Below are 27,224 nucleotides of genomic sequence, written 5' to 3'. Positions count from 1 at the left end.
CTTTCTTTGAAGCTGGACTCTTGTCCCATCCCCTCCCTTCCGGAGTGAGCCGAGGCTGCCCGGCTGCTGCATCGTAGCAGGGAGCAAAGGTTCCCAAGTAACAGACTATTAGTGGGGGCATCAGAGGGAAATTGCAGCCTGCTCTGCTCGGGGAGGTCAGCAGGGCTTTTGTCTTTGCCGTGGTGAAGGCAAGCAAAACACAGGGCACTGGGAATGGGATATCAGTCCAGCAATACTTCAATGGCACCAACCCTCTGCCTCACCTGGAAGCTGCTGATTGCTCCAGGCAAGCCCTAAGATCCCACAAATCCCCTGCCCTTGTATCACACACGGGGGTTATTATTATTATTTGTTGTTGTTCATTTTATTTTGCTGGTTTAGCCTCAAGCCCAGGGCAGAAGACCTATCTGCATTTGAGCATTCCAAGTAGGTTATACCTTATTCCAAGGTACTCTGCGTGGGGGTGCTGGGATCTGGCTGTGGCACTAACCCGTGCATGAGCTTGCCTGCGCTCCGGCGGGACCGGCTGCCCGCGGTCACCCTTCCAGCCCGGCTCTCCCTCCCTTGGGATCGCTCCCACCTCTCTGCATTTGTTCCTACACCTGATCCTCCATGCTGGGAAGCGCCTTTCTTGGCAGAAGTTGAGTTGGCAACCTCAGAGGGGGAGTGCAGGTAGAGGCACTTAAATAATTCAGCACGCCTGTTTTTTGCACCGGTGGTTGGGAATCTATCGGAGGTGCAGGGCAGCCTTTGAAGATTCCTTTAATGAAGTAAACCAGCACCTTCCCCCCTTGTTTGCTGCAGAAAGAAATTCAGGATGTAGGGAAAAAAATACCCCAAACAAACAGCCAAACCCCGTCAACTGCTGCCAACACTGTCAAAACAGGCTAAAAATGCACAGCTCCGTCTCGGAGCGGAGCAGCACGAGGATGCTCTGCCTGTTTGAGAAGCGTCCCAGGAAGGTAAAGGAGAGGATTGAGGACAGCTGGTGTCTGCAGGTGGCTCTTGGGCCAGGGGAAGGTCACTGGCACACCTGGGGACAGGAGTTGTCCTTCTCCCTGCACTGCCTCTGTCTGTGCCTCACCTCCTCCCGCCCGGGGGCGTCCTGCTCTCTTAATGCCATGTCTCTTCTTCCCAGAGCCTGCTTTCCTTCAAGGATTTGCCCTCGATGCTCAGGCTGTGTGTGTGCTGAGCATCCACTCCCTCCTTTGGGAGGATGAGTTTGGGGGAGCTTTCCTGCTCTTCCCTGGGGCGAGGTTCTTGCACAGCCGCAGGGTTTTGGGAGCTTGGAGTCGGTGGCACTCAGGGAAGTGCTGGGATGGTGGCACTCACAGGTGGCAGAGCTGCTGGAAAAGAGAGAGCAATTCCCCAGCACCTCTGGAGCTCAGGAGCAGAGGCAGGAGGATGTTTTACCCAGGAGCAGTCAGCACAAGTCTGTGCTGTCCTTCACTGCACTGGCCATTCCAGGGGCTGTAAGTCCCTGGAGTTCAGGGTTTGTGCCAGCTCTGGGGGGCTGTGGATGTTCCCCAAAACAGGCTGCTCTCATTGTTAAGCACTTCCATGGGGAAGAGGCAGAAAGGGGTGACCCTGCAGGTCTGGGCCACCTTGAGGGAGGTGTTGGACATCTCCACAGAGACTGGCCGTGGATGAAAACCATTACCCCATCACACCTGCCTTGAAGAGCTCCACGGCAGGTAAATTTGGGGTGAAATCCACTTGCGGCCGCAGCACAGGGAGGTGAAATTCAGCCCTGGCAGTTTGTGGGAAGACTCTTCCAGCAGCTGGGAGCTCTCCAGTGCCCGGGAGGAGCCCCATAATTAAAGCAGCTGCACAGCAAGCACTGCAGTGTGACCTCTGGGGTTTGGTGCCTGCCTTTGAAGCCGCCTGCTAAGTTTTTCATGTTTAATTACGTGGTTAACATGCTAATCCCTTTTTATGAGCTCTGTGGGCACAGCACAGACACCTCATCTGGAAGCTGCTCTCCCTTCTCCGTAGCTCCCCACCGTGGGCTGGTGCTGTGGCTCCAGCTGGCTCCGATTCAGGAGGGTTTGTCACTTAAGCTGTGGTAGAGGGTGAAAAACCCACTTCTTCCTCATCTCCTCCACTGCAGGAAAGCTCCCAGGACAGGCTGCTAAAACACAATCAGGTCTTTGATTCCAGTTGCTTTCTTCTTGCACAGTCATGCTTATTTACTGGGATTTAAGCCCTTTGAAGTATCCAGGCAAGGAGCAAATCTCCGCGCCTGTTCCCAGACAAGCGGCTTTGTCGTTGAGCCTCTGGTCCTTCCACAGGCAGCCTTGGCCTCTCCTGCCAGGCTCTCACGTGGCTGAGAGCAGCTTCTCCAGGGCTTGAGCTCAATCCCAGGGGATCGCTTCTGGGGCCCATGGGGATTGTGCAGATCCTGCTGGCTCCTCTCCTGGCTCTGATCCTGGATGTGGATCCAGTGTTGCCTTTGACTTGGATAATGTTCATTGTGGAGATGCTCTGAGATGCTCTCCAAGCTGGGGGTCTCACCTGGAGAAGAGAAGGCTCCAGGGAGACCTCAGAGCCCTTTCCAATGCCCAAAGGGGCTTCAGGAGAGCTGGAGAGGAGCTGGGGACAAGGGCTGGACGGACAGGACACAGGGAATGGCTTCCCAGTGCCAGAGGGCAGGGCTGGATGGGAGATTGGGAAGGAATTGCTCCCTGGGAGGGTGGGCAGGCCCTGGCACAGGGTGCCCAGAGCAGCTGTGGCTGCCCCTGGATCCCTGGCAGTGTCCAAGGCCAGGCTGGACACTGGGGCTTGGAGCAGCCTGGGACAGTGGGAGGTGTCCCTGACTGTGGCAGTGCCGGGACTCGATGGGTTTTAAGGTCCCCTTTGGATTTAGGCACTGAACAGTTCCCAGCTGGAAGCACAGAAGGGTGAGCGAGGCAGAGCCAAGGGGACTCCTGCAGCCTTGGCTTCCCTCCTGCCACCTTTTGGCTGTGGTCTGTCCTTGTAAGGACACTGGTGGCTGCTGGTGGCACTGCTGCCTGAGTGTCTCGTCATGCAGACAGAAAGTGCCACCCCCAAATGTCAGGAGGCTCCTTCATCATCTGCACAGGTGGAAGGAATTTGGGAGGCTGGTGCTGGGGCAGACACCTTCCCTGTTTTCCACCTGCACCAGGCAAGCAGCGTGCTGGGGATCACTGAAACCTGTCCCTCAAGGACTTCACAATTCCTGTGGGTTCCTGTCATCTCCTTTGCTCACCTTTCCCCCTCTGGAACTGCAGATTCCCTGGAATAGGTCTGTTTTGCTCCAGTGGTTTGGTGGGGAGATGGAGGATGTTGTTGTTCCCCTGGTGCCTTGTCCTGCAGAGGGAAAGGACCAGCTCAAGGAATGCTCTGCGAGGGGCAAAAGGAGGGAGCCTGGGTGGGACAGCACAGGCTGAGCTGCCATCCTTCCCTGTGGATCCTGGGATAGGGATGAGGTGCTCTTGAGTCTCCTGCAGAGCTGTATAACCCAATCCCAGCTGGAAAGGGAAGGCAGAACAGGCACGCCACCAGCGGGGGACTTCCCAGGAGCAGCAGCACCGGCGTTTCCCATTCCCTTGGAAACTGTGAGGTTGGAAAAGATGAGTGAGGCTGCCAGCTTCTCACTCAGCCTGGCACCTGGCTGGGGTGCAGGTGGGAGCTGGGAGATACCCGGTGGGCAGAGCAGCTCTGGGAACACATTTTCCAAGTGCATGAGGAGGTGGAGGCTCATCCCACGTGGATCTTGCCTGCGCACCCCCACGTGTGAGAGGCCACATCCCTTCCAGGTTCATTTTCTTCCCGCTTCTCCTCGGAGCTGGGAAGTGAAACTCCCAGGCAGTTAAACTGGGACACGGCAGCCTCTTTTCCTTGTTTACAAGGAACAAGAGGAAAGTAGGAAACGTCAGGCCTATCAGCTATTTCTGTGGCAGCCTTTGAAAAGCGTTTCCTTCACATGGAGCGTCATCTTCTCCTTTCAAACGGGCTCATCAAAGCATCGGGGGCTGGGGGACAGTTGTGCTCGGGAGAGAATAAACGGCAGCGTGGGAGTGAGACAGGAGCGGGAGGGAAAGGGGAAGAATCACAGGAAAATAGGGTTTGGGTTCAAAAGTAACGCTGGGAATGGAAAGGTCCACCTGGCCGGTGGGACTGGGGAGTGGGCAGGGATGGAGAAAGGCACCAGGGCAGCGAGTGGGGAATAAAGAGGATTTAGTGTGTGGAGCAGTGGGTGATGATTAGCAAGGACTGTAGATCTTCCCAGCCACAGGAAAACATCCTGGCATCGCACGGGGTGAGGGTGGCACAGGTCCCCCTCTGCTCTAGCCTGGCCAGGCTGCAGGATAGACAGCAAGGAAATGAGACATTTAAGCCTCTCCTTGCTGGGGGAGGCTTGGTGTGAATTGCATCCCCTTGCCCTGCCTGCTGCGTGGGGATGGCCCCAGCTCGGGGAGCTCGCAGGAGCCTCGGGGGGTTCCCCTGGATTGGGTTTGCCTGGCCCCTGCAGTGCTGTGCCTGCAGTTATTGGGTTACCCGCTCCAAATCGCCAGTGCCTGCCAGGCACTTACTGGGTTGCTTTGGGTTGTTTGTGTTTCCTAAATCAAATCAGTCCAGCAGCCCTGGGTAACAGCAGGCTTGGAGGGGCCCTGGCCCAGGAATGCGGGGAGTGGGACTCTTCCCTCTCTTCCCTTCCTCAGATCTTGATTCATTGGAGCTCAGGCCGCTTAATTGTGCTGCCTCTCTCTCCCTCTAAATTTTCCTTGATGGCTCTGGTAGAGCATCGGGAGCCCACCCTCCCTCCTGCAGGAAGGAGATTATCATAATACTGCTTGTAAATCAATTTTTTTTCCCTTTTCTCTGCACTGACGAGGATGTAACTCCCTCTTAATCACCCTGCGCAGCCTTACGCTATGGGGAGGGATATTTATTTCTCCTCGCCTGGCCGGGAAAAGGGGATGCGGAGACTGCGCAGAGTTTTTGGAGGTGTTGAAGGCTTTCACCCCACAGACGATGGAGAGGCCAGCACAGGGTGGTGCTCTCCTCTTTGATTTCATATCCCAGTGCAGAAAAGGAAGGAAAACCAGTTGAAGGAGTGGGATTTCCCTGCAGAGAGCTCCCCGTGCCCACCCGCTCCCACAGCACCGGCTGGGATGAGTCAGGATGCCCCAGGAGCTCCCCTCGGCTCTTCCCATCTTCCCCCAGCACATCCTTCGGGACTGGTCTGTGTGGTGCTCCCAGTGGGAGCAAGGATAGCCCTGCCTGCGCTCCACAGTGAGGGAAACAACCATAAAAGAAGGAAAAAGGGAGGGGGAGAGTTTTCCCTCCTGGCACAGGCGGTGGAGAGTCAGGGTGCAGTCAGGAGCAGCCCTGATTTCCTCAGTTCCGGTGCCTGGCTGCAGTCGGGTGTGAGGAGGCAGCTGCCTGGAGCTGCCGGGCAGCCCCAATCCTGGTCCTGGTCCCCATTGGAAGGGTCCTTAGAGCCCATCCAGTGCCACCCCTGCCATGGCAGGGACACCTCCCACTGTCCCAGGCTGCTCCAAGCCCCAATGTCCAGCCTGGCCTTGGACACTGCCAGGGATCCAGGGGCAGCCCCAGCTGCTCTGGGCACCCTGTGCCAGGGCCTGCCCACCCTCCCAGGGGGGAATCCCTGTGGTCTTTGCCTTTCAGGTGGCAAAATCTGGCCGCTGCTGGGAGCCAGTGATCCACAGGGCACGGCCCTCTTGGGAAGTCTGTGCTCACACCTCTCCATGGGATCCCATCTCCTCAAGTCCCACCTTTGCTCCCACTCCCTGTATGGCTGCTCTTCCAGTGCCTCAGATTCCCTGGGTAGGTAAAAAAAGTACCACTGAGCCTCTCCAGGAGCCTTTGGATGTTGTGGATGAAAGCATCCAGCAAAGGAGCAGGGCTGCATTTCTCCTTCCTCTCTGTGCCTGTGCTGGATGCTCCGGAGCTCTGCCTCCGCCCGCTTCCCAAATCTCCGGGCTGAGACAGGCACAGCTTTGGGCTCAGGCTGCCCTCGGGGTACCCCAGGACCCCAAAAACACGTGGGGGGTTAATGGAGAGCTGTGTGTAGCTACAGGCAGAGAGCCAGGCTTGAAACAGTCGGATTCCTTGATAAGCCTGAGGGAAACATCTTCCCTGTGCTCCATCAGCGGCTGCAGCTGGCTCTGAGCAGAGCACTGGGTTTGCCACGGGGGTCCTGGGGGCATCTGCCTCACTGTGCTGTGAGGAATGAGCTCCTGTGGGCTGGGGAAGGGTGGGAGGCGGCTCTGGTTCCCCAGCCAGGCCGCAGAAGGGATGGATTCAGAGGCACAGCCTTGGGAAAGAGATGGATGGCAGGTAGATCATGGATTTGTGGAATGGTTTGCATTGGAAGGGTCCTTGAAACCCATCCCATTCCCACCCCTGCCATGGCAGGGACACCTTCCACTGTCCCAGGCTGCTCCAAGCCCCAATGTCCAGCCCGGCCTTGGACACTGCCAGGGATCCAGGGGCAGCCCCAGCTGCTCTGGGCACCCTGTGCCAGGGCCTGCCCACCCTCCCAGGGAACAATTCCTTCCCAATTTCCCATCCAGCCCTGCCCTTTCTCCTTACCCTGTTGCTCCAGGCCTTGTCCCAAGTCCTTCTCCAACTGTTTTGTACCCCTTTAGACACTGGAACACTTCCAGGGATGGGGCTTCCTGTCAGATGGCCCCAGCAGTGGGTCTGGCAGCAGCCTGGGGCTCTCTGCTCCTTTTTTTTTTTTTTCCCTCTCCAGCCTTAGAGAGGAAAAACACTGCCTGTAGCTCAGAGAATCCCTGTCCCACCTCACCCACCTCCCATCCAGCTCCAGAGGGGACACTGGAGCAGCCAGGGGGATGCTGAGGAGGAGGAGAGCCAGCCCTGGCCCAGGAGCTGCTGCCAAGAAAGATTATTAAGGCCCTGCAGAAATTTCCCCTGCAATACAGATTTTTTCCCGACTGGCATTAGAGCTGTGAAGGAATTACTGAGGAAGAGCCATGGGGGAGAAGCAGGGAGGGGGAAAACGCCTGACAGCCTGGTTGAGGGGCTTAACTCACTGTAAGGTGATCCCAGGATTCCTGTTCCAGCAAAACCAGCATTCCTGACGGAAGGCACCGTGCTTAATCCAGCTGAAGCCGAGCCCTGGCAATTAGCCGGCTGCTTTGGCAAACTCCTGGCGATCCAGCAGCTGCCGGGAAGGTGGCACTTCTCCCGGTGCACTCCATCGGGATGTCTGTAAATCCTGGGATTTCTTCCCCACCACTGAGGATTTCCTTTATCTCCTCTGGCCTGTTAGCAAACGGGCTCACGGCTACTCCGTGGGGTGTTATTTTTGGGATGGCTGTGGAAAGCTTTCCAAGGGTTTCTGAGTCCTGCTGGGCCTGCAAGGACAGTCCTGGGAGAGAGGGCTCTCCGGCTCTGTCCTCCAGTGGAATGGATGGGGCAAGGCTGGGATGAGGTCCCGGGGTGGCTGCATGGATCACACGTGCTGGGATGGGGTTGGATGTTTGGTGACAGAGGGGACACGTGCCGGTGGCTGCTGGAGTTGTGGGTTCTCCCTCAGCTCATGGAGGTGTTTCTCCTCCAGCTTCCCAAGACCCCTCGTATGTCCTCCTTGTCAGGGGCCCCTGGACTGGCTCCTTGGATCTGCTCTGCCGTGTATCCCACATCCTGGAAGCCTCAGCCATGCCCATGACCTTGACTGAGTCTCTGCCCCGCTTTCCCTGGGCTGTGCTTGCTGTGGTGGGGGCTGCACGACCCCCAGCTTCTGCACCCCCCCGGCTTCCACGTTCCCTGGTACTTTCGGAGGGGTACAGGAGGCAGCAGCTCCCTCCTGGCGGTGACTCTGGGGCGGGTGCCCCCTGTGAGGTTGGAGGGTGCCCCCTGATCCCGCTCTGCTCTCTTCCAGCTCACTCTACAGAGCACCAAGTCCCGCGTGGCCTTCTTCGAGGAGCTCTAGGAGACAACTGCTCCGCACCGCTGCTGCTTCCCGAGGCTCCTGCCCAGCCGGAGCCTGTCCCGGAGCCGGGGGCTGCCAGAGGGATCACCCCGGACCCAGCCAGCTGCTCCAGCCTCTGCGCACCGATGGACTCGGGGCCGGCTGCCCATGGACTGTGTGATGCTCTCTAGCTCAGCATCCGTTCATCCTCCTCCTCCTGACACTTTGTTTTCCTGGGTTTTCCAGCTTTTTTCCTTATTTTTCTAGCTTTGCTTCCAGGCTCGGCCCTCCAGGCTTTTCCCTGGAGCCGGGGGTCGGGGCTGTGGCTGTGCCTTCCCACCCTGGCAGCCAGCAGAGGAGTGTGCCCGAGGGGCTCCCTGGCAGGGATGACATCCCTCTGGATTGCCTTCTCCTGTGGGCTCGGAGCTGTGTGCCAGCCTGGAATTCCGTGTGCCGGCCCTGGAGCCCTGCTCTGCTCCCGGAGCCCCTTGTGCCAGCCTGGAATTCCGTGTGCCGGCCCTGGAGCCCTGCTCTGCTCCCGGAGCCCCTTGTGCCAGCCTGGAATTCCGTGTGCCGGCCCTGGAGCCCTGCTCTGCTCCCGGAGCCCGGCGCGTGCGGCGGTGCCGGGAGCTCCATTAGGATCCCGAGCATGTTCCAGTGGAGTGCTGTAAATCAGGAGCGTCGCGCCGGCTCTCCCAGCGCCCGCTGGGGTGGGAGAGGAGCAGGGAGCGGGTTCCAGGGACCTGGGGCTGGGGGGATCCTTGGCTGCTTCCCTGGGGAGAGGAGGTGGGAGGAAGGGGTCCTCCTCCTCCTCCTCCTCCTCGCTGCTGGGCACAGGGAGCGGGAGAACAGCTAGTGCCAACCAAATGAAACCTTCTTGTTCCTGCAAACTGTGACAAACCTGGGCAGCTTCAGGCTGGGGGGTCCGGGGGCACCGGGCTGGGCTTTCCCTGGATCCCAGGGCGTCCCAGCCCCCTTCCCGGGCTGAGCCCGGGGCTGCCTGCTCCTGCCTGTCCCATCGCGGGTGCCTTTGCTCTGACCCCCCCCGCGGGGGGAACAGGGATGCTCTGACCTTCCGTTCCTGTCTCCGTCCCAAATCCTGTCCCCCGCTCGGGTGGAATCCTCTTCCAGCTGCGATTTACCCTCCAGCAGAGCCGGTGCTGCCCTGAGGATCCCCCACGTCCCCTCAGGACCCCCAGTTCCTCCTTCCCACAACCTCCCCGGACCCACAGCCCCACCGCAGGCTCAGCCCGGGGCTTGGCGTGGAGTAAATCCCATCCCAACCCTTTTTATTTAAACCCTGGGATCAATTCCCCGCACGTGGCTGCAGTTCGGATGGCTGTGGCCTGGCACAGCCGCTTTCCCATTCCCTGGACTGTTGTACTCCGAAGGAATAACTGTTTTCTCCTGTTTTAATAAAAATTCACAGCACTAGGAGGGGAGCTGAGGCTTCTTTGCCTTTTTTTTTTTTCCTTTGGGAAAGACTGCTCGGAGCCCGGCTGCCGCAGTTAGCGGTGCCGGGATTACTGGGAAGCGCGGCTGCAGTGCTGGGATCCCTCCGGCAGCTCCCACGGGATCGGGATGGCTCCGGGGTCCCGCTGTCCCCGGTCCCTTGGGGCTCTTTGCATCCCTCCTTGAGGGAAGAGGGGTTTGGGGTGCCCAGAGGGGCTGAGCCCGGTGTTTGCCATCCCTGATCCCGTCCTGCCTGGAATGAATAAAGGATGTGCTGCATTGACCTCAATTTTATAATTAATCACGGACGAAACCGGCCCAGCCCAGCAAGCCCCGACCCCCGGGGCTGTTCCCGGCCCTCCGACCCCGCTGGGATCGGCGATGGATGCTTTTCATCCGCTCTCCGGCAGCAAAATCCCGGGACATTCCCCGGAGCTCCTGACCAGAGCTCGTCCCCAGCGCCGCGGGTGGGCTGGGGGATTTTTTCCGGTTGTTGTTGTTTTAAGCAGGGCTGAGGGGGGAGGGACGGGGTTTCTTTTGGCAGAGGGATGCCAGTGGGATACCCACGGGAATTCTGGGGAGGCTGAAGGCAGCCGGTGAGGGATGTGGAGGGTGACTCGATTTCCCACGTGGCCTGTGGTGACAGGAATTCAACTGGTGTGTCACCTGCACCGCCTGCATCCTGAAATTCATCCAGAAGAGCTCTTTCCAGCACAGGCCAGGGCAGGAGGGCAGGGGGATGCACTGGGAATGCACAGGGGATGGATGTGCAGGGATGGGATGTGCTGGGATGGATGGATGTGCTGGGATGGATGGATGGATGTGCTGGGATGGATGTGAAAGGATGGATGTGAAGGGATGGGATGTGCAGGGGTGGAGCTTCAGGGATGGATGTGCTGGGATGGATGTGAAGGGATGGACGTGAAGGGATGGACATGCAGGGATGGATGTGCTGGGATGGATGTGCTGGGATGGGATGTGCTGGGATGGATGGATGTGCAGGGATGGATGCGCTGAGGATGCACCGGGTGAAGCCAGGGATGGATGCAGCATGGATCCACCTCTGGCATGGGGATCCTTGTTGCTCCCAGTGCTCTGCACAAAGCACTGCACATTCCCAGCCTTGCACATTCCCAGCCTTGCACCCTCAGGGTTTTCTGCGCTCCCAGAGTCGCCTCTCACACTCCCAGCCCGGTGCCAGCTCCCTGCCCGCCCTCCCTGGCACATCCCAGGCCACTTCTCTCCTGTCAAAGGAAGTTTCACCCTGATTTTTTCCCTTTTTAGCAAATTGAACTCAACAGGAGCTGCGGGCGTGGGTTGGTGTGAGCTGACTTTGCTGGAGGAGCAAAGCGGTGCTTTGAGAAGCCTTTGCCGTGCACCTCTCCCAGCCGCTTCCCCAGCCGTGGGTTCCTGAGGAAGGGAATTGGGGATTTGGCCAATCCCAGGCAGCACCCTGGGAGTGCTTTGGCAGCAGTTCACTCTGGGGTCCCCAAAGTCTCCTCAACTCACGTTATTTCACTTCCAAACCATTAAATACTCTCAGCAATAACATAAAATGTAGAGAGCTGGAGATGAAAGGGACAGAAGGGACACAGAGTGGCCGTGGGTGGCAAGTCAGGGGCCAGGAGCCCTGGCTGGGGATTCAGGGTGCCGGTTCAGAGCCCCCCCAAAACATGCACAGCTTTGGCCAGCAACTCCTGCAGGAAAAGAGCTTGGAATGGGCAGACGGGATAGATGGGGAAACTGAGGCAGGGATGGCTCTGGCTTGGCTGTGCAGCCCGGGGACTGCTGGTGTGGCCTCCCCACACCCATGGGCTGCTGCTCTGTCACCCTCCCGCTGTCCCCCTGCACCCCGGGGTGCTGCCCAGCCCCGGGTGCCTCAGGGGGACAAGGGAGGGGGTCACTGTGGGGACAGGGGGACACCGACAAAGCCCGGGCAGGGTTGGGGGGCTCCTGCACGTGTGTGGGGGGGGTGTACATGAGGGAAGGGTTCGAGCACAAGGGCACGGCACGGTTGCACCTGGCCATGGGCCACCACAAGGTCGGGTGGAGCTGGGGAGACCAGGGCACCTCAGCGGCTCTTCGGGGTCACCCACTGCCCACCCAAGAGCGGTGGGAATTGGGGGGACCAGCCCACGGGACCCCCCATCCCTGCCCGCAGGCACCCCAGGGTGTTCAGGGCACCCTCTGGCCCCGGCAGGTGAGGGGGTAAAACGCTGCTCCCAGGGGTCGCAGCCGGCAGGATCCTGCTCTTTTCGGACGGTGCCTTGAGGACACGGGGACCTTATTCCCCCTCGGCTGCCAGCTGCCAGCCCGGCGCTGTCCCCGCCATCCCCATCCATCCCCATCCATCCCCATCCCTCCTCATCCATCCTCATCCATCCCCGCTGATGGCTGGCACGGCGCTGCCGGCTGCGTCCCTCCACCTTTGTCGTCCAGGAAGAAAAAAGGGGAAGGAAATGAATTTAAGAGGGAGAAGGGAGCGGAGAGGCAGCCTCGAGGGGGACTGGCACCCAGGGCCACCCCGCTCCCCACGGAGACCTGGCAAGCTCCGTGTGTTTTGCCAGGTTAATCAGGGATTCATTGTGCAGGGAAGCCACAGCTGCGGAGCCGGAACCCCTGGCTGGGACCGGAGCTGCCCACTCAGCCCCGAGAAGGGATAATACATGGATGTTATGGAATCAAATGGATGTGGAGCTGCTCCAGCTCCCAGCGAGCAGAGGGTGAATCCCTGGAGCCGAGTGTGGGGTTCTGGGTGTGGGATCACGGTAGGGAGCAGGACCAGGTGGTGGGGTGCTGCCATCCCTGCCCTGGGGTCAGATCGGGAGCAGGAATGTGGGAGTCCCACTGCCATCACCTTCTGCTCGGCCTCAGGGACTGGGCGCTGTCACAGCCCCGCAGGGATGTGCTCGCTGCCCCTTTCTGGCCATCCTCGCACTGGGTACCACTGGATTCTGGCTTCACAGGGCATCCCCCTGCAACAGGTCACAGCATCCCAGAGAGGTGGAGCCGATGTCTCCTGTTGCTCTGCACCAGCAGCGGGATGGGAGCAGAGCCAGGCCCGGTGTCCTGGGGGCACCGGTGTGCAGGAGACACCACCTTTCCTCCTGGAAAGCCAGATCCCACCCTGTGCTCCAACTTTCCTTCCTGGGCAGGCTGTGATGTCCAAAACATTGCTTCTGATGCTATTAATGAGTCTGAGGGTCTTTGACTGAGGTCTCTGGGAGTTGTTTCCTGCTCCATCTCCTGGCAGGAGCAAGCGGAGTCACCGCTGCCCGCGGCATCCCGGGCTGCATCTGCTCGGAGGGGTGCTAAGAACAGGCTCATCTCAATCTTTCCCATTTTCCCCTGAAGAAAAATTCCCCCTAAGCAGAATTCTTGCCTCCTCCCATGGCAGGGTTATTTCCCCCCTTCAGAACCCACATTCAGCGGAGCTCTCTGAGCTTTTCCCATTCCCCCTTCCCTCCCCACCCGCACCGGCTGCCTGGAGCCGCGCCCGGCGTTTCCCCATCACGGGTGGGATTTGTTCCCGAGTGCATCCCAGTGTGGGAAAAGTCACGGCCACGCGGGGAGGCGGCTGCTGACCCCTCCCCAGGGGCTCTCTCCTCTGCCCTTCCCGGGTTTCCAGCGGGCGCTGGGAGCTGGCAGCCGGCGGCCGGGATAACCTTGCGGCTCGGAACATTGCAGCCATCCCTCTTCTCCCATCAAGCGTTCATTTAGGAAACATTTCACTAAATACCCACCTGACAGCACGGCCCCGGGAGATTGATGCCTCCGGCGCCTCCGAGGGCTCAGTGCCAGGGACTTTAAAATGTCACAACGACACCCCCGGGGCGCTCACGTCCCCTCCCGGTGCCCGGGGGAGCGATGGGAGTGTCTGGAGGATGCTCTGGTGCCAAATCCCATCCCAACCCCCTCAGGCTGCCAGGAGGTCCCTGGGGTTGTCCTGGGGCATTTGAGGGCACCCAGCACAGGTTTGTTCCGTCCCCAGCTGTAAAGTTTCCTCATCCCTGTCAGCTTTCCCATGGCTTTGGGGCATCCCCATCCCATCTCCAATCCCATCCCCATCCCTTCCCCTCTCCACTCCTGTGAGGGATCCCTTTCACCATCCTCATCCCATTTCCAACCCTGACCCCATCCTCATCCCATTGCTATCCCTATCCCTATGTCATCCCCATCCCAATCCTCATCCTATGCCCATTCTCATCCCCATCTCATTCCATTCCAATCCCATCCCAATACTCATCCTCATCCCATCCACATCCTCATTCCCCATCTCATCCCATCCTACCCCACCTCATCCCAATCCCATCCTAATCCTCATCCCATCCCAGTCCTCATCCTCACCCCATCCCACCTCATCCCTCAGGCAGGAAGGAGCCCAGGAGTCTTGGCTGGGCAGAGGGCAGGGGGGAGCCAGAAGGGCCCCTCAGCGCTGCCATGGGAGGGATAAACGAGGAGCAGATTAATTAAAGCTCAATCAGTCCCGTCCCTGTGCCAGAGCCACTTCAGCCCTTTTCCTTTCCATGCCCTCAAATCCCTGACAGAAATAAGGACGTTGGTGTTGGGATGTGAACCCAGAGCGAGGGCCCTTGGCAGTGAGATCGTTCTGAAGCTGCAAATAAACCACGCACCACCAGGCCTGGATCCCACCAGCCTCGTTAGTGGGATCAGCTAATTAGGAAAACACCTGGGAGTGTTGGGAAAGTGCTGCTGTCTCCAGAGGGACAAAGGGACAGAGGAGAGAGGTGGCACTGACCTGATGGCAAGGCTGGCCCGAGCCCCGGGTGAAATAAAGGGGGAATTGTGGAAAGGATTCCCAAATAATGGAGGAATTGCGAAGAGGAACATTCCCAACATCCCAGCGGCTGTGGCTGGGATTTTACCTGAAATCCCTGGGACACCGCTGCCTCCACCCCATCGTTTTAGGGCTGAGCTCCGAGGAAATCCCAGAGCTTCTCCGCACAAAATCAGTGAGGGGATTCGGCACAGGGGCAGAGGGAGCCGGCACGGACCGTCCCAGCCTCCATCCCGGGCGGAAGGGAGCAGTGCGGCTGAGCCGGGCTCCGGGAAACACGGAGAGAGCTCCGATCTCTAATGAACGAAAACCCAATCAGGGCTTCAAACGCAATTGAGCCACTTAATTCTCCTCCCCCCGCCCTGTGCCGCCTGCCCACCCCCCATCCCCAGGGAGCGGGAGCCGGGATGACCGGAGGCCCTCATTCCTTTGGGAAGGCGGCTCCAACAGGTCCCTGGCGCTGCACAGGGAGCTCCGCTGGGGATTTGAGGGGAAAAGCCCAGAACCTGGCCCTGTTATTCCTGCTGGGATTTGGGTGGTGAGAAATTAATGAGGTTCCATCCCAGGGCGTCTGGAGAATTAATTGGGAGGGAACTTCGTTAACATCGAAGAGCAAATTGATCTGTTTAAAAAAAAAAAAAAAAAAAGGGGAGATTTTCAATCAGGCTTTGCTTTTTTGGGTTTGTTTCTCCCCAAAAGCCACTTGTTATTATCAGCATTTCCCCCTTCGAGTGCTGGGGTCTCAACCGCAGTATCAGACACTGGAGACTCCCCGGGGGACACAGATCCATGTGCCCCAAGCCCATCCCGACCTCCGGGGGAGAAGGGAATTTTAGCAGAGTTGGAAGAATCCACCCCCCAAGCCACGACTCCCCGGGGAGGAACGACCCTGCCCTGGGAGCTGGGACCCCACAGCACCGGGAATTGCTCATCCCTGAAATCTCCCTCTCCGGAGCGTGGCCGTGGCGGTTTTCTGCTGCCGGAGAGGGAAATTTCTCCCAACTAAAAAATAGCTTAAAGGGGACCCCAGCTGGTTACATCCAGCGGCGGCAGCGCTGGCGGGAGGCAGCGCCGGGCTTTGGGAGCCCCGGAGCGGGGTCCTGGCTGCTCCGCCGGGAGATGGAGGGTTCAGCATGCAGGAGGTTGGAGCAGCCCGAAAATTCCCGGCAGCGGTGAATTGGATGAGGCTGAGCACGTGTCCGCGGCGACTGCAGGAGGCGAGGGGGGGCTTAGTGAAGCAGTTGGTTGGAGCAGCAGGAATCCTATTCCAAGATTTTCGGGGTTCTTGTGACGGTGCCGAGGTGAGAGGCGCATCTGGAGCGGGTCCAGCCGTGCCTCAGTTTCCCCATCGCTCTGACGCATCCTTGGTGTCCGGTGAGAACCTGGGAGGTGCCAACTGTTCCCCTTTTCTCTCTCCCACCCTGTTCCAGCTCTGGGAACCGCATCCCTCCGGCCCCCAGACCCTTCCCTCCCACCACAGCGTCTCCAAACGTGCAGAGCAGGAGCCTTTGGCAGCCCCCCTGTGCCACTGTCCCCTCCTCCAGAGACGCCACGGAGACACGGGGGACATTGTGACCTCCATCTCCCAGCGGGCCGGGGTCTGCTGGGACACCCAGCCCGGGGAAGGGGGACAGCAGGATTTGAGAGCGTGATGGAGATGGCAGGAGAGGTGCCAGGTCCTGGAAGCATCCCTTGCCATGTGCCTGAGCGCAGGGATGTCACAGGGACACGGGTGCCGTGGGGACATGGCACGGTGGGGACCTGCACTGGTGCAGGAGCCCAACTGTGATTAATCAATGTCCAAGTGAGAAATAAGGTGAAAAATGTGATCAAGGTTGGGGGGAAGCAGAGGATGACTGGAAAAGGTGACAAGGACAGAGGGCTTCGCTCCTGGTCCTGCTTCCTGCCTCTTCCATGGCTCATTTCTTCCCAGCTGTGGGAGCAGGAGGCCCGGCCCTGGGGTCCCTGTCACCCCACAGCACTCCGGAGACCTCGGGGTGATGGCCAGCCCAGGGTGGCACGGGCAGGGGCTTTGGGGTGGTGGCAGGCTGGGGTGCCAAGTGCGGGGACACTGGGGTGACAACTGCCCAGGCATGGGATGCCGTGCGCGGGGACAGCGGTGTGGTGACAGCCCGGGGTGCCACGTGCAAGGACCTGGGAGTGGCGAACGTCTGGGTGTGGGTGCCACATGCAGATGATGGCTTCTAGGGACGATGACAATCCCAGGAACCAGCAGGGACCCTGGGACGGTGACTGCCCCACGACCAGGGTGCCATGTGCGGGGACCTGGGGGTGGTGGCACCCTGGGGTGTGATGTGTGGGGACCTCGGGGTGACAACCGCCGGGCCATGGGGTGCTGCGTGTGGGGACCCCGGGGTGACACCCGCCGGGACAGGGGGTGCCACGGGGCCCCCCAGCCCTGCCTGCCGACCCCCAGCACCCCCCGAGCACCCCCGCGGTACCAAGCATCTCCCACTCCCCCCTCCCTGCGGCCCGGGACGCTCCCCCTCACTGCCGCACTGCCCCCCCTCGCCGCCCCCCCGGGGGGAGGCCCCACCTTCCCCCCGCCCCCAGCCCCATTTCCCGGGCGGGACCGTTCAAAACCCACCCGGCGACGCCGCTCCCCGGATTCCGCCGCCGCTTCCCGGGGCCGGGGCCGAGGATGCTCCGGCTGCCGGCGGCGGCGGGGGGGCGGCGGGAGCGCGGCGGGGGCTGAACCGCGGCGGCAGCGAGCCCCGGCCTGCCCGGGACACTTGGCGGGGAAGAAGAAGAGGAGGAGGAGGAGGGAGGAGGAAGACGAAGAGGCCGCCTTTAGCCTCGGCCCCGCCATGCCGGGCCCCACCGGGGAGCGTGGCCCGGTGGCAGCGGCTCCCCGGGGGCTGTGAGCGGCCCGGGGCCGGCGGAAGGGGGGCCCCGGGCGGAGGTGGGGGGGCTCCGGGCGGAGGGGGGGCCCTGAGCGGTATGGCCAGCCCCGTCCCCCCCGCCGCCGCCGCCGCTTCCACCGGGATTTAACCGGGGCTTGGATGCTTTCACCTCCCGTTTCCACTTCGGGAGGGCATGTGCGCGGGGGAAGCGGGCCGCCCCCAGCGGAGCCCCCCCGCGCCCTGACTCCACGGTGAGGGGCTCCGCCGCCAGCCCCGTCCCGCCGCCGGCCCCGGAGGACGGGGAGCGCCCGCCCGCCCCGGCCCCCCCTGGCCGGTGGGTACCGGGCGGGGGGCGGCGGGTACCGGCAACTTGTGTTTAGCGTCCGGCGGCACCGACCGGGGGGAACCCCACCTCTACCCGACGAGATTTGGGTTTAAACTTTGGGTTTTGGGGAGCCCCGAAGATGCCTTTCCACCCGGTGACGGCGGCGTTGATGTACCGGGGGATCTACACCGTCCCCAACATCCTCGCCGAGCAGCGCCCCGTGGAGATCCCCGAGGATGAGCTGGAGGGTGAGCGGGTTTGGGGGGCTGCCGGGGCTGGGGATCGGGGGGGGCTGAGGGGGGCATCCCATGGGGTTGTGGGGTGAGGAGGTTTGGGGGACTGGGAAGCCCATCCCGTGGGATGCGGCTGTGGCGGAGTCGGGGTGCGCGTTCCCCCGGCGCCGTGGGGAAGCTGAGGGCGAGCGGGATGCGGATGGATGGAGAAGGAGGAGGAGGAGAAGGAGGAGGAGAGGAAGGAAAGCTGAAGGGGGAGGCGTGCGGGGGTCCCGGGCCCCCGGTTGTGGCAATATGACACAGCAGGCACCGGCGGTAGTGGCGGGGGGCCGGTTTCCCCCTCCGCGGCGCGGCGGGGTCACCCCCTCCCCGCTGTCATAATATGACAGTGGCTGGTGGCGCGGGGGCCCCGAGGGGTGGCTGTCACCCGTGTCACCCCCCGGGTCACGGCAGCTCCACGCAGTCCCGGTGTCACCGGACTCCGGCCGGGAGGAGCGGCCGGCGGGGCTCTGCCCACCCGTGCGATGAGAGGGGCCGAGCTCAGCTCGCTCGCTGCCACCAGAATGGCTTTTTCCACCCCAAAAGTTTGCCGGGGCGGCGGGACGGGCACTGGCAGTCCCCGGCTCTGGGGTATCCCTGGGGAGCCTGGGGCAGAGGGGTGCAGCACCCCCCGCTCCAGACCCGGCAGCGGGGGGAAAACTGAGCCATGGGGGGGTGACCTCACCCACGTCCCCACTCTGCCTGGGGAGAGCACCCTTGGCCCAGCACCAAACCTGGAGCCCCCGGCATCCCCGTGGGGAAACTGAGGCAGGGAGCCACAGGGCTGGGGGTTAGGGGACCCCCAAAATCCATGTGGGAGCCCCGAGCAGGCGCTCCCACCGGCGTGCAAGGGCTGTGTGTGTGTGTGTGTGTGTGTGTGCAGCTCTGCAGGCTGTGCGTGTGCGCTGACGTGCCTGTTACAGCCTCACTGCAGGGGCTGTGTGTGTGTGCACAGGCGTGTCACACCCCCTGCACCGCGTGCTGCGGGTGTGCTCCCGCATCTGTGCGCTCACACATCTGTGTGCAGACGCACGGCCTCGCTGCAGGGCGGCTCTGTGTGTGTGGCTGTGCCAGTGTCAGTGTGTGCGTGGCCGTGCCAGCCTCTGTGGCTGTGCCAGTGTTTGTGTCACTGCAGCACGTGTGTGTGCCCATGCACCGCCTCGCTGCAGGAGGTGTTTGTGTGCGTGTGTGCACACGCTCGGCGTCCCAGCAGGACGGGTTTGTACGCACAGCCCTGCTGCAGAGGGTGTTTGTGTGCCTGTGCACAAGCCCGGCATCGCTGCAACGTGCTGGGGTGTGCGTGTGTGCGAACACAAGCACAGCATCGCTGCAGCGGGGTTGTGTCTGTGCACGCTCAGGTGCAGCTGTGCACGGTGTTTGTGTGTCTGCGTGCACCAGCGCAGCATCGCCGTGACGTGGCTGTGCGTGTGCATGTGCGTGTGTGTGTGCGTGCACAAGTGCAGCACCGCTGCAAGGGCTGTGGGTGTGCAGGCGCAGGGATGTCACTGCAGGGGGGTTGTGTGTGCGTGCACAAGTGCAGCTGTGCCAGGTGTTGGTGTGTGCACTCACGAGTACAGCAGCACTGCATCGTGGCTGTGCGTGTCCATGTGTGTGCACAAGTACAGTGTGTGTGTGTGTGTGTGTGCACAAGTACCTCAGTGCAGGGTGTTTGTGCGTTTGTGCACATGCACAAGTGCAGCTGTGCAAGGTTCCAGTGTGTGCACACACAGGTACAGCATTGCTGCAAGGTGTGGGTGTGTGTCTGTGTGCACACACAGGTACAGCATTGCTGTGAAGTGTCCATGTGTGTCGGGGTGTGTGCACACACAGGTACAGCATCACTGTGGGGTGTGGGTGCGTGTGGGTGTGTGTGCACACACAGGTACAGCATCGCTGCGAGCTGTCCATGTGTGCACGCAGGTACAGCATCGCTGCGAGGTGTTGGTGTGTGTGCACACACAGGTACAGCATCGCTGTGAGATGTGTGTGTGTGTGTGTGCGCACACAGGTACAGCATCGCTGCGAGGTGTTGGTGTGTTTGCACATACAGGTACAGCATCGCTGCGAGGTGTTGGTGTGTGTGCACACACAGGTACAGCATCGCTGTGAGATGTGTGTGTGTGTGTGTGCGCACACAGGTACAGCATCGCTGCGAGGTGTTGGTGTGTGTGCACACAGGTACAGCATCGCTGCGAGGTGTTGGTGTGTGTGCACACACAGGTACAGCATCGCTGTGAGATGTGTGTGTGTGTGTGTGCGCACACAGGTACAGCATCGCTGCGAGGTGTGGGTGTGTTTGCACACACAGGTACAGCATCGCTGTGAGATAGTGTGTTTGCACACACAGGTACAGCATCGCTGCGAGGTGTGGGTGTGTTTGCACACAGGTACAGCATCGCTGTGAGATGTCAGTGTGTTTGCACACACAGGTACAGCATCGCTGTAGGGTGTGGGTGTGTGTCCGTGTGTTTGCACACACAGGTACAGCATCGCTGCGAGGTGTGGGTGTGTTTGCACACACAGGTACAGCATCGCTGCGAGCTGTCGGTGTGTGTTGCATCCATGCACACACACACCACTGCAAGGGGGTTGTGAGTGCAGGCCCGTGTGTGTGCACGAGCACATCGCTCCAAGGTGTCGGGGGTGTGTTTGCACACTCACAGGCGTCACTGAAATGCGTTTGGGTGTGCACACAGGGGTGCAGCGTCACCGTGACGTGGCTCTGGTTGTGTCCCTGTGTGTGCGTGCCCAGCGTCAGTGCAAGGGGTGTTGTGTGTGTTTGTGTGTGTGTTCGCACACACGGGCACATCCCAGCAGGCGCTGGTGTGTGACCTCACCACGAGGAGTGTGTGCGTGTCCGTGTGTGCACACACAGGTGGGTGTCACTGCCGGCGTGTCCCGGCCCCGCTGCAGTGGGGTGTGTGTCCCTGTGTGTGTCCGTGTGTCTCTGTGTGTTCACACCCCTCCGTGCTGTCCATGTGCCCACTCCCCGTGTCCCTGCACCGGCTGTCGTCCCAGTTCACCGAGTCCCCGGGGTCCCAGTGCGGTGCTCCCGCCCCAGCACCCACCTGTGGCCGTGGGGATCGATGGCAGCACTGGGTGCCCCAAGGGGACCCCACAAGGTGCCAGCCACCCACCTGCCCCTACCTCCCCCTGCTCCTACCTCCCCCTGTCCCCTCAGTTTGGGGGACACCCGTGACACCCCGGCAAGGACTCACACTTGGGGCTGAGCAGACAGGGCACAGCTGGGGCAGGGGGTGCTCAGTGGGGAGCTGGGACCCCGCTCTGGCCACTGCCAGGACACGTCCCTGCCTGTCCCCCAACACCCCAAACCATCTGATGAGGAGCCACCTTCGAGCTCTTTGGGATGAGAATCCTTGAAGGATGAATTTTGGAGCATAATGAGGGCCTCCCAGGAGCACGGGGAGAAGCTGGAGGATCTCCCTGCCCAGGCAGGGACACTGGTCATGGAGAAGCTTAGACTGATGGGCCAAAATCCCCCAAAACTCCCCCAAAACACCTTGAAGACATCACTGATGTGACACCATCCAGGCAGGGATGTCCCCCAGCACTGGGGGTCGGTACCATGACCCAATATGGGTTTTTCTCCCCAAACCCAAAGTTCACAGCCCATTTCTCCTGCCGCATCCTCCAGCACGAATCCCTCTGGCAGCCACACAGAGAAGGAAGAGGTACCAACATCCTGGCCTGGCTTCCCGCTGTCCCCCAGTCCCAATTTCCTGCTCCTTCTTTTACATCAGCCTGGTTCCAGCTCCACATCAGGTGGCATCAAAAAGCCAGAAACTGCCCCAAAAAGGAGCAGAGCCCTGAGTGCAGCAGGAGGTGGGATGGAGTCAATGGACTCAGGCTGTGCCTCAGTTTCCCTGCAGCCTCTCCCAGCCACTCCACAGGGATCTTCCCCCACATCCCAGGGGTTCATTTTGAGCCAGAAATCCCCAAACCTCCCGCTTCCATCCTCCTCTGCACCGAACAGGGCTGAACGCTGCAGCAATTCCGTCAAGATTTGGGATTTTTTGGGGGTGAAGTGTGGCACAGCTCCAGCACCCACCCCTGGACCCCAGGATGGGGGCACAGACCCACCCTAAGACCATGGGATGGGGCACAATCCCACCCCGTGGTCCCGGGATGGAGGTGCAGCCCCGGGACCCTGGGATGGGGACAGTCTCCAGCCCCCCATGGATCCTCAGAGGTGCTCCCGACTGGATGCTGCGGCACCGTGGGGATGCCCCCGACTGCAGTGCCCACCTGGTGGCACCCCAAGCTCAGGCACACCCAAGGAATGTGTTTTTAGGGCAGAGTGCCGCGGTTTCGGCTGTGGCGGCAGCAAGGGCAGGGTGGGTGCTGCGAGCGGGTGACTGGAATTGGAGGAAAGATTTGGGGTCTGTTGGGGAGGCCGGACCCTTCTGGGGAGGCTGGGAGGGCGCTCCATGCTGGCAGGAGAGGGAGGTGGGATCCCCACAGGGCTTCTGTGGGTGCTGGAGGGGGAAGCGCAGCCGGACTCATCCCTGCTCCCCCCACAGAGATCCGGGAAGCCTTCAAGGTGTTCGACCGGGATGGCAACGGGTTCATCTCCAAGCAGGAGCTGGGCACGGCCATGCGCTCCCTGGGGTACATGCCCAACGAGGTGGAGCTGGAGGTCATCATCCAGCGCCTCGACATGGACGGTAGGAGCCCGGGACGCCGGGATGGGGACAGGGACGGGACCCCCCGTGGAGAGAAAGAGCCGATTCTCCCGTATTTCCACCCCGCATGCTGGACACGACACGGGATGTGGGACGAGCCTGACCCAGGCTCTGCCTCCTGCTGGAGCCTTCTGCTCATCCATCATCATCATCATTGCCACTGCAGCTTTGTTTGGGCAGATTTAAGGATCCTGGATGCTTGTGGGATCGTTAAACCTGCCGGGACCGTGCTGCCGGGGCTGGATCCCGCACCCAGGGGTGGATCCCGCACCCAGGAGTGGATCCCGCACCCTGGCTCGTGTCCTCAGCACCCATCACCCTCCAGCACTCGCTGCCACCCTGACCCTGTCCTCACCTCTCCCGCGCCCATCGGGACCTGAAAGAGCTCCTTAATTTATTGCTTTTCCTTTTTTCCCCCATTTAAAAGCCTTTCCGGCAGCGCTGCCAAGGCGCCGCTCCCCTCATTACTCATCGTTAGTGCTGCCCTGACAGCCCCACGCCAGCGTCCCCCAGTGCCAGGGGACACGGCCAGGACAGCCACCAAGCACCCCCAGGGTCACAGCCACCACCGGGGTTCCGGCTGGAATTGGGGTCCCGGCTGGAATTGGGGTCCCGGCTGGAACTGGGGGTCCAACTGTTGCTCACAGTCCTGGAGCTCACTTCCCCAGCCAGTACTGGTGGCTCCAGGTGACACTGAGTGTCCCCAGGTCACATTGGAAGGGGGCCCAAAAGGCTTTGGGGGTCCCCAGCCAACATGGGGGGTCCCTAGATGGCACTGAGAGCCCCCATCCAGCACTGGGGACCCCAGCCAGTGTTTGGCATCCCAGCTGGTGTTGGGGACCCCACGTTTTGCTGGAGGTCCCCATGCAGTGTTGGTTTTGGGGGTTCTCAGCCAACACTTGTGGTCCCCAACTAGCCCTGGGAGGCCTCCAGATGGCATTGAGGTCCCAGCTGGAATTGGGGGCCCAGCTCATGCTCGGGGTCCTGGGTGGTGTTGGGTTTCCCCAGCTAGCACTGGGGTCCCAGATCCCATTGTGGGGGGATTAGGTGGTGTTAGGGTGACCCCAGCCCACACTGGGTGTCCCCAGTTGGCGCTGGGGTCCTGGGGACTCCGTCCAGTGTCGGGCGTCCCGGCCAAAGCTGGAAGTTCCCTGACTTTGCTGGAGGTTCCCAGCTGGTCTTCAGGTCTCCAACTGGTTTTGGGGTTCTGTGACCACCCATGGGGCCTCTTCTGGGAGGGGCAGTGTCCCACGTGCCCTGTGCCCAGGCAGGGGGTGACACCCACCCCTGTGTCCCACAGGTGATGGGCAGGTGGACTTCGAGGAGTTTGTGACATTACTGGGGCCCAAGCTCTCCACCTCGGGCATCCCGGAGAAGTTCCACGGCACCGACTTCGACACCGTCTTCTGGAAGGTAGGGACACCCCCAGCTCCACGGGAACACAGGGACACCTCCAGCCCCCATGGGAGTGTAGGGACACCCCCAGCCCCACGGGAACACAGGGACACCCCCAGCCCCACAGGAACACGGGGACACCCCCAGCCCCTATGGGAGTGTAGGGACACCCCCAGTCCCCTCCCGGGGATGGTGCCCGAAAACCTGCACCAAGAGCAGCGGGGACAGCTCAGGGTCGGGGCCAAGGTTGGGGTTGGGGTCAGGGTTACGATCAGGGTAAAGGCTGCAGTTGGGGTTAGGCTGGGTGAAAGTCAGGCTCTGGGTCAAGGACGAGATTAGGGTTGGTTTAAGAGTTGGGATTAGCATAGTTTAAGATTAGGGTTAGTGTCAAGTTTAGGGACAAGCTCAGGTTCAGGCTGCAGTTTAGGGTTAGTATAAGCCTTACAGTCAGAGTCAGCACTGGTTTAAGGGTCAGGGTTAGGGCTAGGTTTAGGATCAGGGTTAGGGTTGGAGTCAGGGTTAGGATGAGGGTTGGGATCAGGTTTAATGTTGGGGCCAGGGTCAGGATTTTGGTCAGGGTCAGGGCCAGTGTCAGGATGAGGGTCAGGAACAGGTTCACGTCAGGATTGGGGTCAAGGTCCAGTCTGGGGTCAGGGTCAGGATCGGGATCAGGGTCAGGGCCGGGGTGCACCCCTCTGAGCTCCTCTGCCCCTGGCACGAACAGGCCACATTTGATGCCAGCCCCCACTGGGTGCCCCTTGCTCTGCTGGGGGTCACCAGGACACCAGGCCTTTCCAGACAACTCTAGGGAGATCCTCCCAAAACGCCCAAGGGTGCCGGGACACCTCGGAGGCCGCTGTGCCCCCAGCCGTGGGGTCACCCCGATGCCCGGTGCCCGCAGTGTGACATGCAGAAGCTGACGGTGGACGAGCTGAAGCGGCTGCTGTACGACACCTTCTGCGAGCACCTGTCCATGAAGGACATCGAGAACATCATCATGACGGAGGAGGAGAGCCACATGGGCACGGCCGAGGAGTGCCCCGTCGACGTGGAGAGTGAGTGCCGGGCACCGGGAATGCCAACCCCCCCGCGGGGATGCCAAACGCCACGGGGATGGCACCAGCTATCCGTGCCACGGGGAGGGTGTATCTGGGACTGGGCTAACGCGGTGTTTGTCCCACCCCCAGCCTGCTCCAGCCAGCAGATCCGCCAGACCTGCGTGCGGAAGAGCCTCATCTGCGCCTTCGCCATCGCCTTCATCATCAGCGTGATGCTCATCGCCGCCAACCAGGTGCTGCGCAGCGGGATGAAGTAACGGGGTTCCCCCGCCGCGGGGACCCCGCAGCGACAGCGAGGAGGAGACACCTATAAATATCTATAAATATCTCGATGTACATCCATCTGTGGCCCAGAGACGTGACCCGCCCCCGGGAGGGCGGCAGCCGAGGGGACGGAGCCGCGCCGGGGCCCCGCCGTGCCGGGCGCTGCCGTCGCTGCTGTGCGCAGAGCGCGGAGACTTCGGTACCGACACCGACACACCGACCCCCCCTCGCCAGCCAAAAACCGCCCCGTGAGTGCATGTGACGTGCATGGAGCCCCGTGAGCCCCTCCCGCGGCGGATCCCGTCGGATTCTCCGATCTAGCGTTAGAGCTCATATTTAGGATAAACCAAATCATCCCCTAAGCAATACACGCGCCTGAGATGGTTCCTAGAGCCGGGAGCGTTTGCATGGACTTGGCTGCCAAGGGCTGGATTCCAACCCCCCACCCAAAGCCCCTCCCCGTCCCCTCGCCCCGGCCCCGTGCCGTGCCTCGGTTTCCCCACCTGCCCGGTGCGGGGACATTCCTGACCTCCTGCTTGATGCACTTTGAGCCGACCCCCCTTGGGAAGAGCCGGAGCGACCCCGAGGCCAGGGAGCCCCGCACGCCCCGGAACCCCCCAGCCTGTATGTAGCACCCACCTGGGCACGGACTGGTTCGGATTTGGGGCCGTTTCTCATCCTTTGGAGTTTTTGGGGGGTTTTGGGGTGGTGGGGTGGTTTTTTTGTTGTTTTTTTGGTTTTTTTTGTTTTTTTTTTTTTTTTTGTTCTTCCTGGTTGGTTGTTTCCGATCTGAAATAAAACTGGGATTTCTGAAGTGAGGGCTCCTGGAGATGCTGGGGTGGAGGGTGATGGGGTAGGGCCCTGGGAGCACCCGTGGCTGCTGCTGAGGCCTCCTGGCACGGCAGGTGGGCACTGGTTTGGGGGGCTGTGATCCCCAGAATCCCGGGGGCTGGAGCATCCCTAAACTTTGGGGCAGTGGGATCTGGCTCCTCCCCAGCAACTCCCATGCCCCCACCCCACTCCAGCTGTGAATCCTGCTATAGGTCCTGCCCTATCCCATGGACCCAAGTGGTTTTATCCCCCTCTCCGTGTCTCATGCCCTGATATTTTATGTTGGGTTTGATGGATGTTTCACGCCCCTTTGCCTCGACAGGGAGGATGCTCAGCCCAACCCCCCTCCCAGAAGTGCTTCCACCTGGATTAACAGTAATTCCAGCAGGATTTGTCTGGGACGCTCAGAGAGGCTCCACGGGGTCACCATTCCTGGGCTGGGCTGGGGATCCTGCCCCAAGGCTGGTGGGAGGGAAGCACCGTGTTACTCCTGATTTACACCACCGCGGCCTGGCCCCAGTGTGACCCCCCCATGCTAAAGGGACATCGGGAATCTCACGGCCTCACGTCCGTGTGTGCTGTGGGAGCCCATTCCCACCTAATGGATCGCCCTCCCCGAGCCCCCAGCGATGCATTTTTAATGGCAAAGAGATTAAAGGGATAAATAAAACCAGGGGAAGTGCTTGGGGCTGGCAGAGAATCGGGCAAAGCTGCTGCTGCTCCCCCATTATGGGGCACTTCCCACAGGGAACGGGGCTGGAGGAGCCCATCCCAGGACATCGGGGCTGGGACATCTCCACCTTCACCTCCCCACAGAAACCAGTTTTCCTTGCACTGGCATGGGAATTCCCACCCTGCAGCACCACGGGGGGGACACCCCATTTTTGGGATGGCAGGAGGAATTGGCAGCATTTGATTGATTGGGGTCTGGGGGGGGCTTTTTTTTTTTTTTTTGATCTTCTCTAATTTATCAAGCAAATTGAAGCGAACGTCCAAATGAGAAATGGAAATGGGAAGTGCTCCACGGCAATGAAATCATTCCGGCTGCCTCGCAAAGTGCGGGAGGCTCCGCATCCGTAATGAAATTTCATCCATCTCCCCGCAGAAAGTTTGGATTTTTTATGGACTGGCATTTCCAAAGGAGCCACGTGGCCTTGGAGACATGTGTATATATATATATATATATATATATATTTTTTTTTTTTTAACCAGGTCTATTATAGACACTGTGAATAAACATAAGAGAAGCAAAAAAAAAAAAAAAAAAAAAAAAAAAAAAAAAAAAAAACCACCAAAAAAAAACCGAGGACAATTTAATTTGCCAGAAAATACAAT

The 27,224-nt window shown here is 60.6% G+C and overlaps 2 protein-coding genes across 5 annotated transcripts in view; both read left to right on the top strand.

Moving 5' to 3' along the window:
- Positions 1–9,369, top strand: part of NF2 (neurofibromin 2) — a 48,525-nt gene extending 39,156 nt beyond the window's left edge. For 2 of the 4 annotated variants that reach the window (XM_032127830.1, XM_032127831.1), the window contains exon 16: positions 7,898–9,369. In XM_032127830.1, the coding sequence (XP_031983721.1) occupies positions 7,898–7,948 (51 nt within the window). In that variant the 3' untranslated portion in view covers positions 7,949–9,369. Of the gene's footprint in view, positions 1–381; positions 427–7,897 lie in introns of those variants that run through there. The other 2 variants (XM_032127832.1, XM_032127834.1) reach the window with 2 other exon arrangements.
- A 7,523-nt stretch (positions 9,370–16,892) lies between these two features.
- On the top strand, positions 16,893–25,873 carry CABP7 (calcium binding protein 7). Its single transcript, XM_032128315.1, has 5 exons — positions 16,893–17,614; positions 22,180–22,323; positions 23,642–23,754; positions 24,638–24,791; positions 24,924–25,873. Exons 1-5 carry the CDS (start codon positions 17,506–17,508, stop codon positions 25,049–25,051), a joined length of 648 nt encoding a protein of 215 aa, XP_031984206.1. The 5' UTR covers positions 16,893–17,505; the 3' UTR covers positions 25,052–25,873.
- Positions 25,874–27,224: the final 1,351 nt, after the last annotated feature.

This window comes from Corvus moneduloides, chromosome 18 (genome assembly GCF_009650955.1).
Source record: "Corvus moneduloides isolate bCorMon1 chromosome 18, bCorMon1.pri, whole genome shotgun sequence".
Lineage (NCBI taxonomy): Eukaryota > Metazoa > Chordata > Aves > Passeriformes > Corvidae > Corvus > Corvus moneduloides.
Note: the sequence above shows the minus strand (reverse complement) of the source record. Positions and strands in the feature narration are given on the sequence as shown.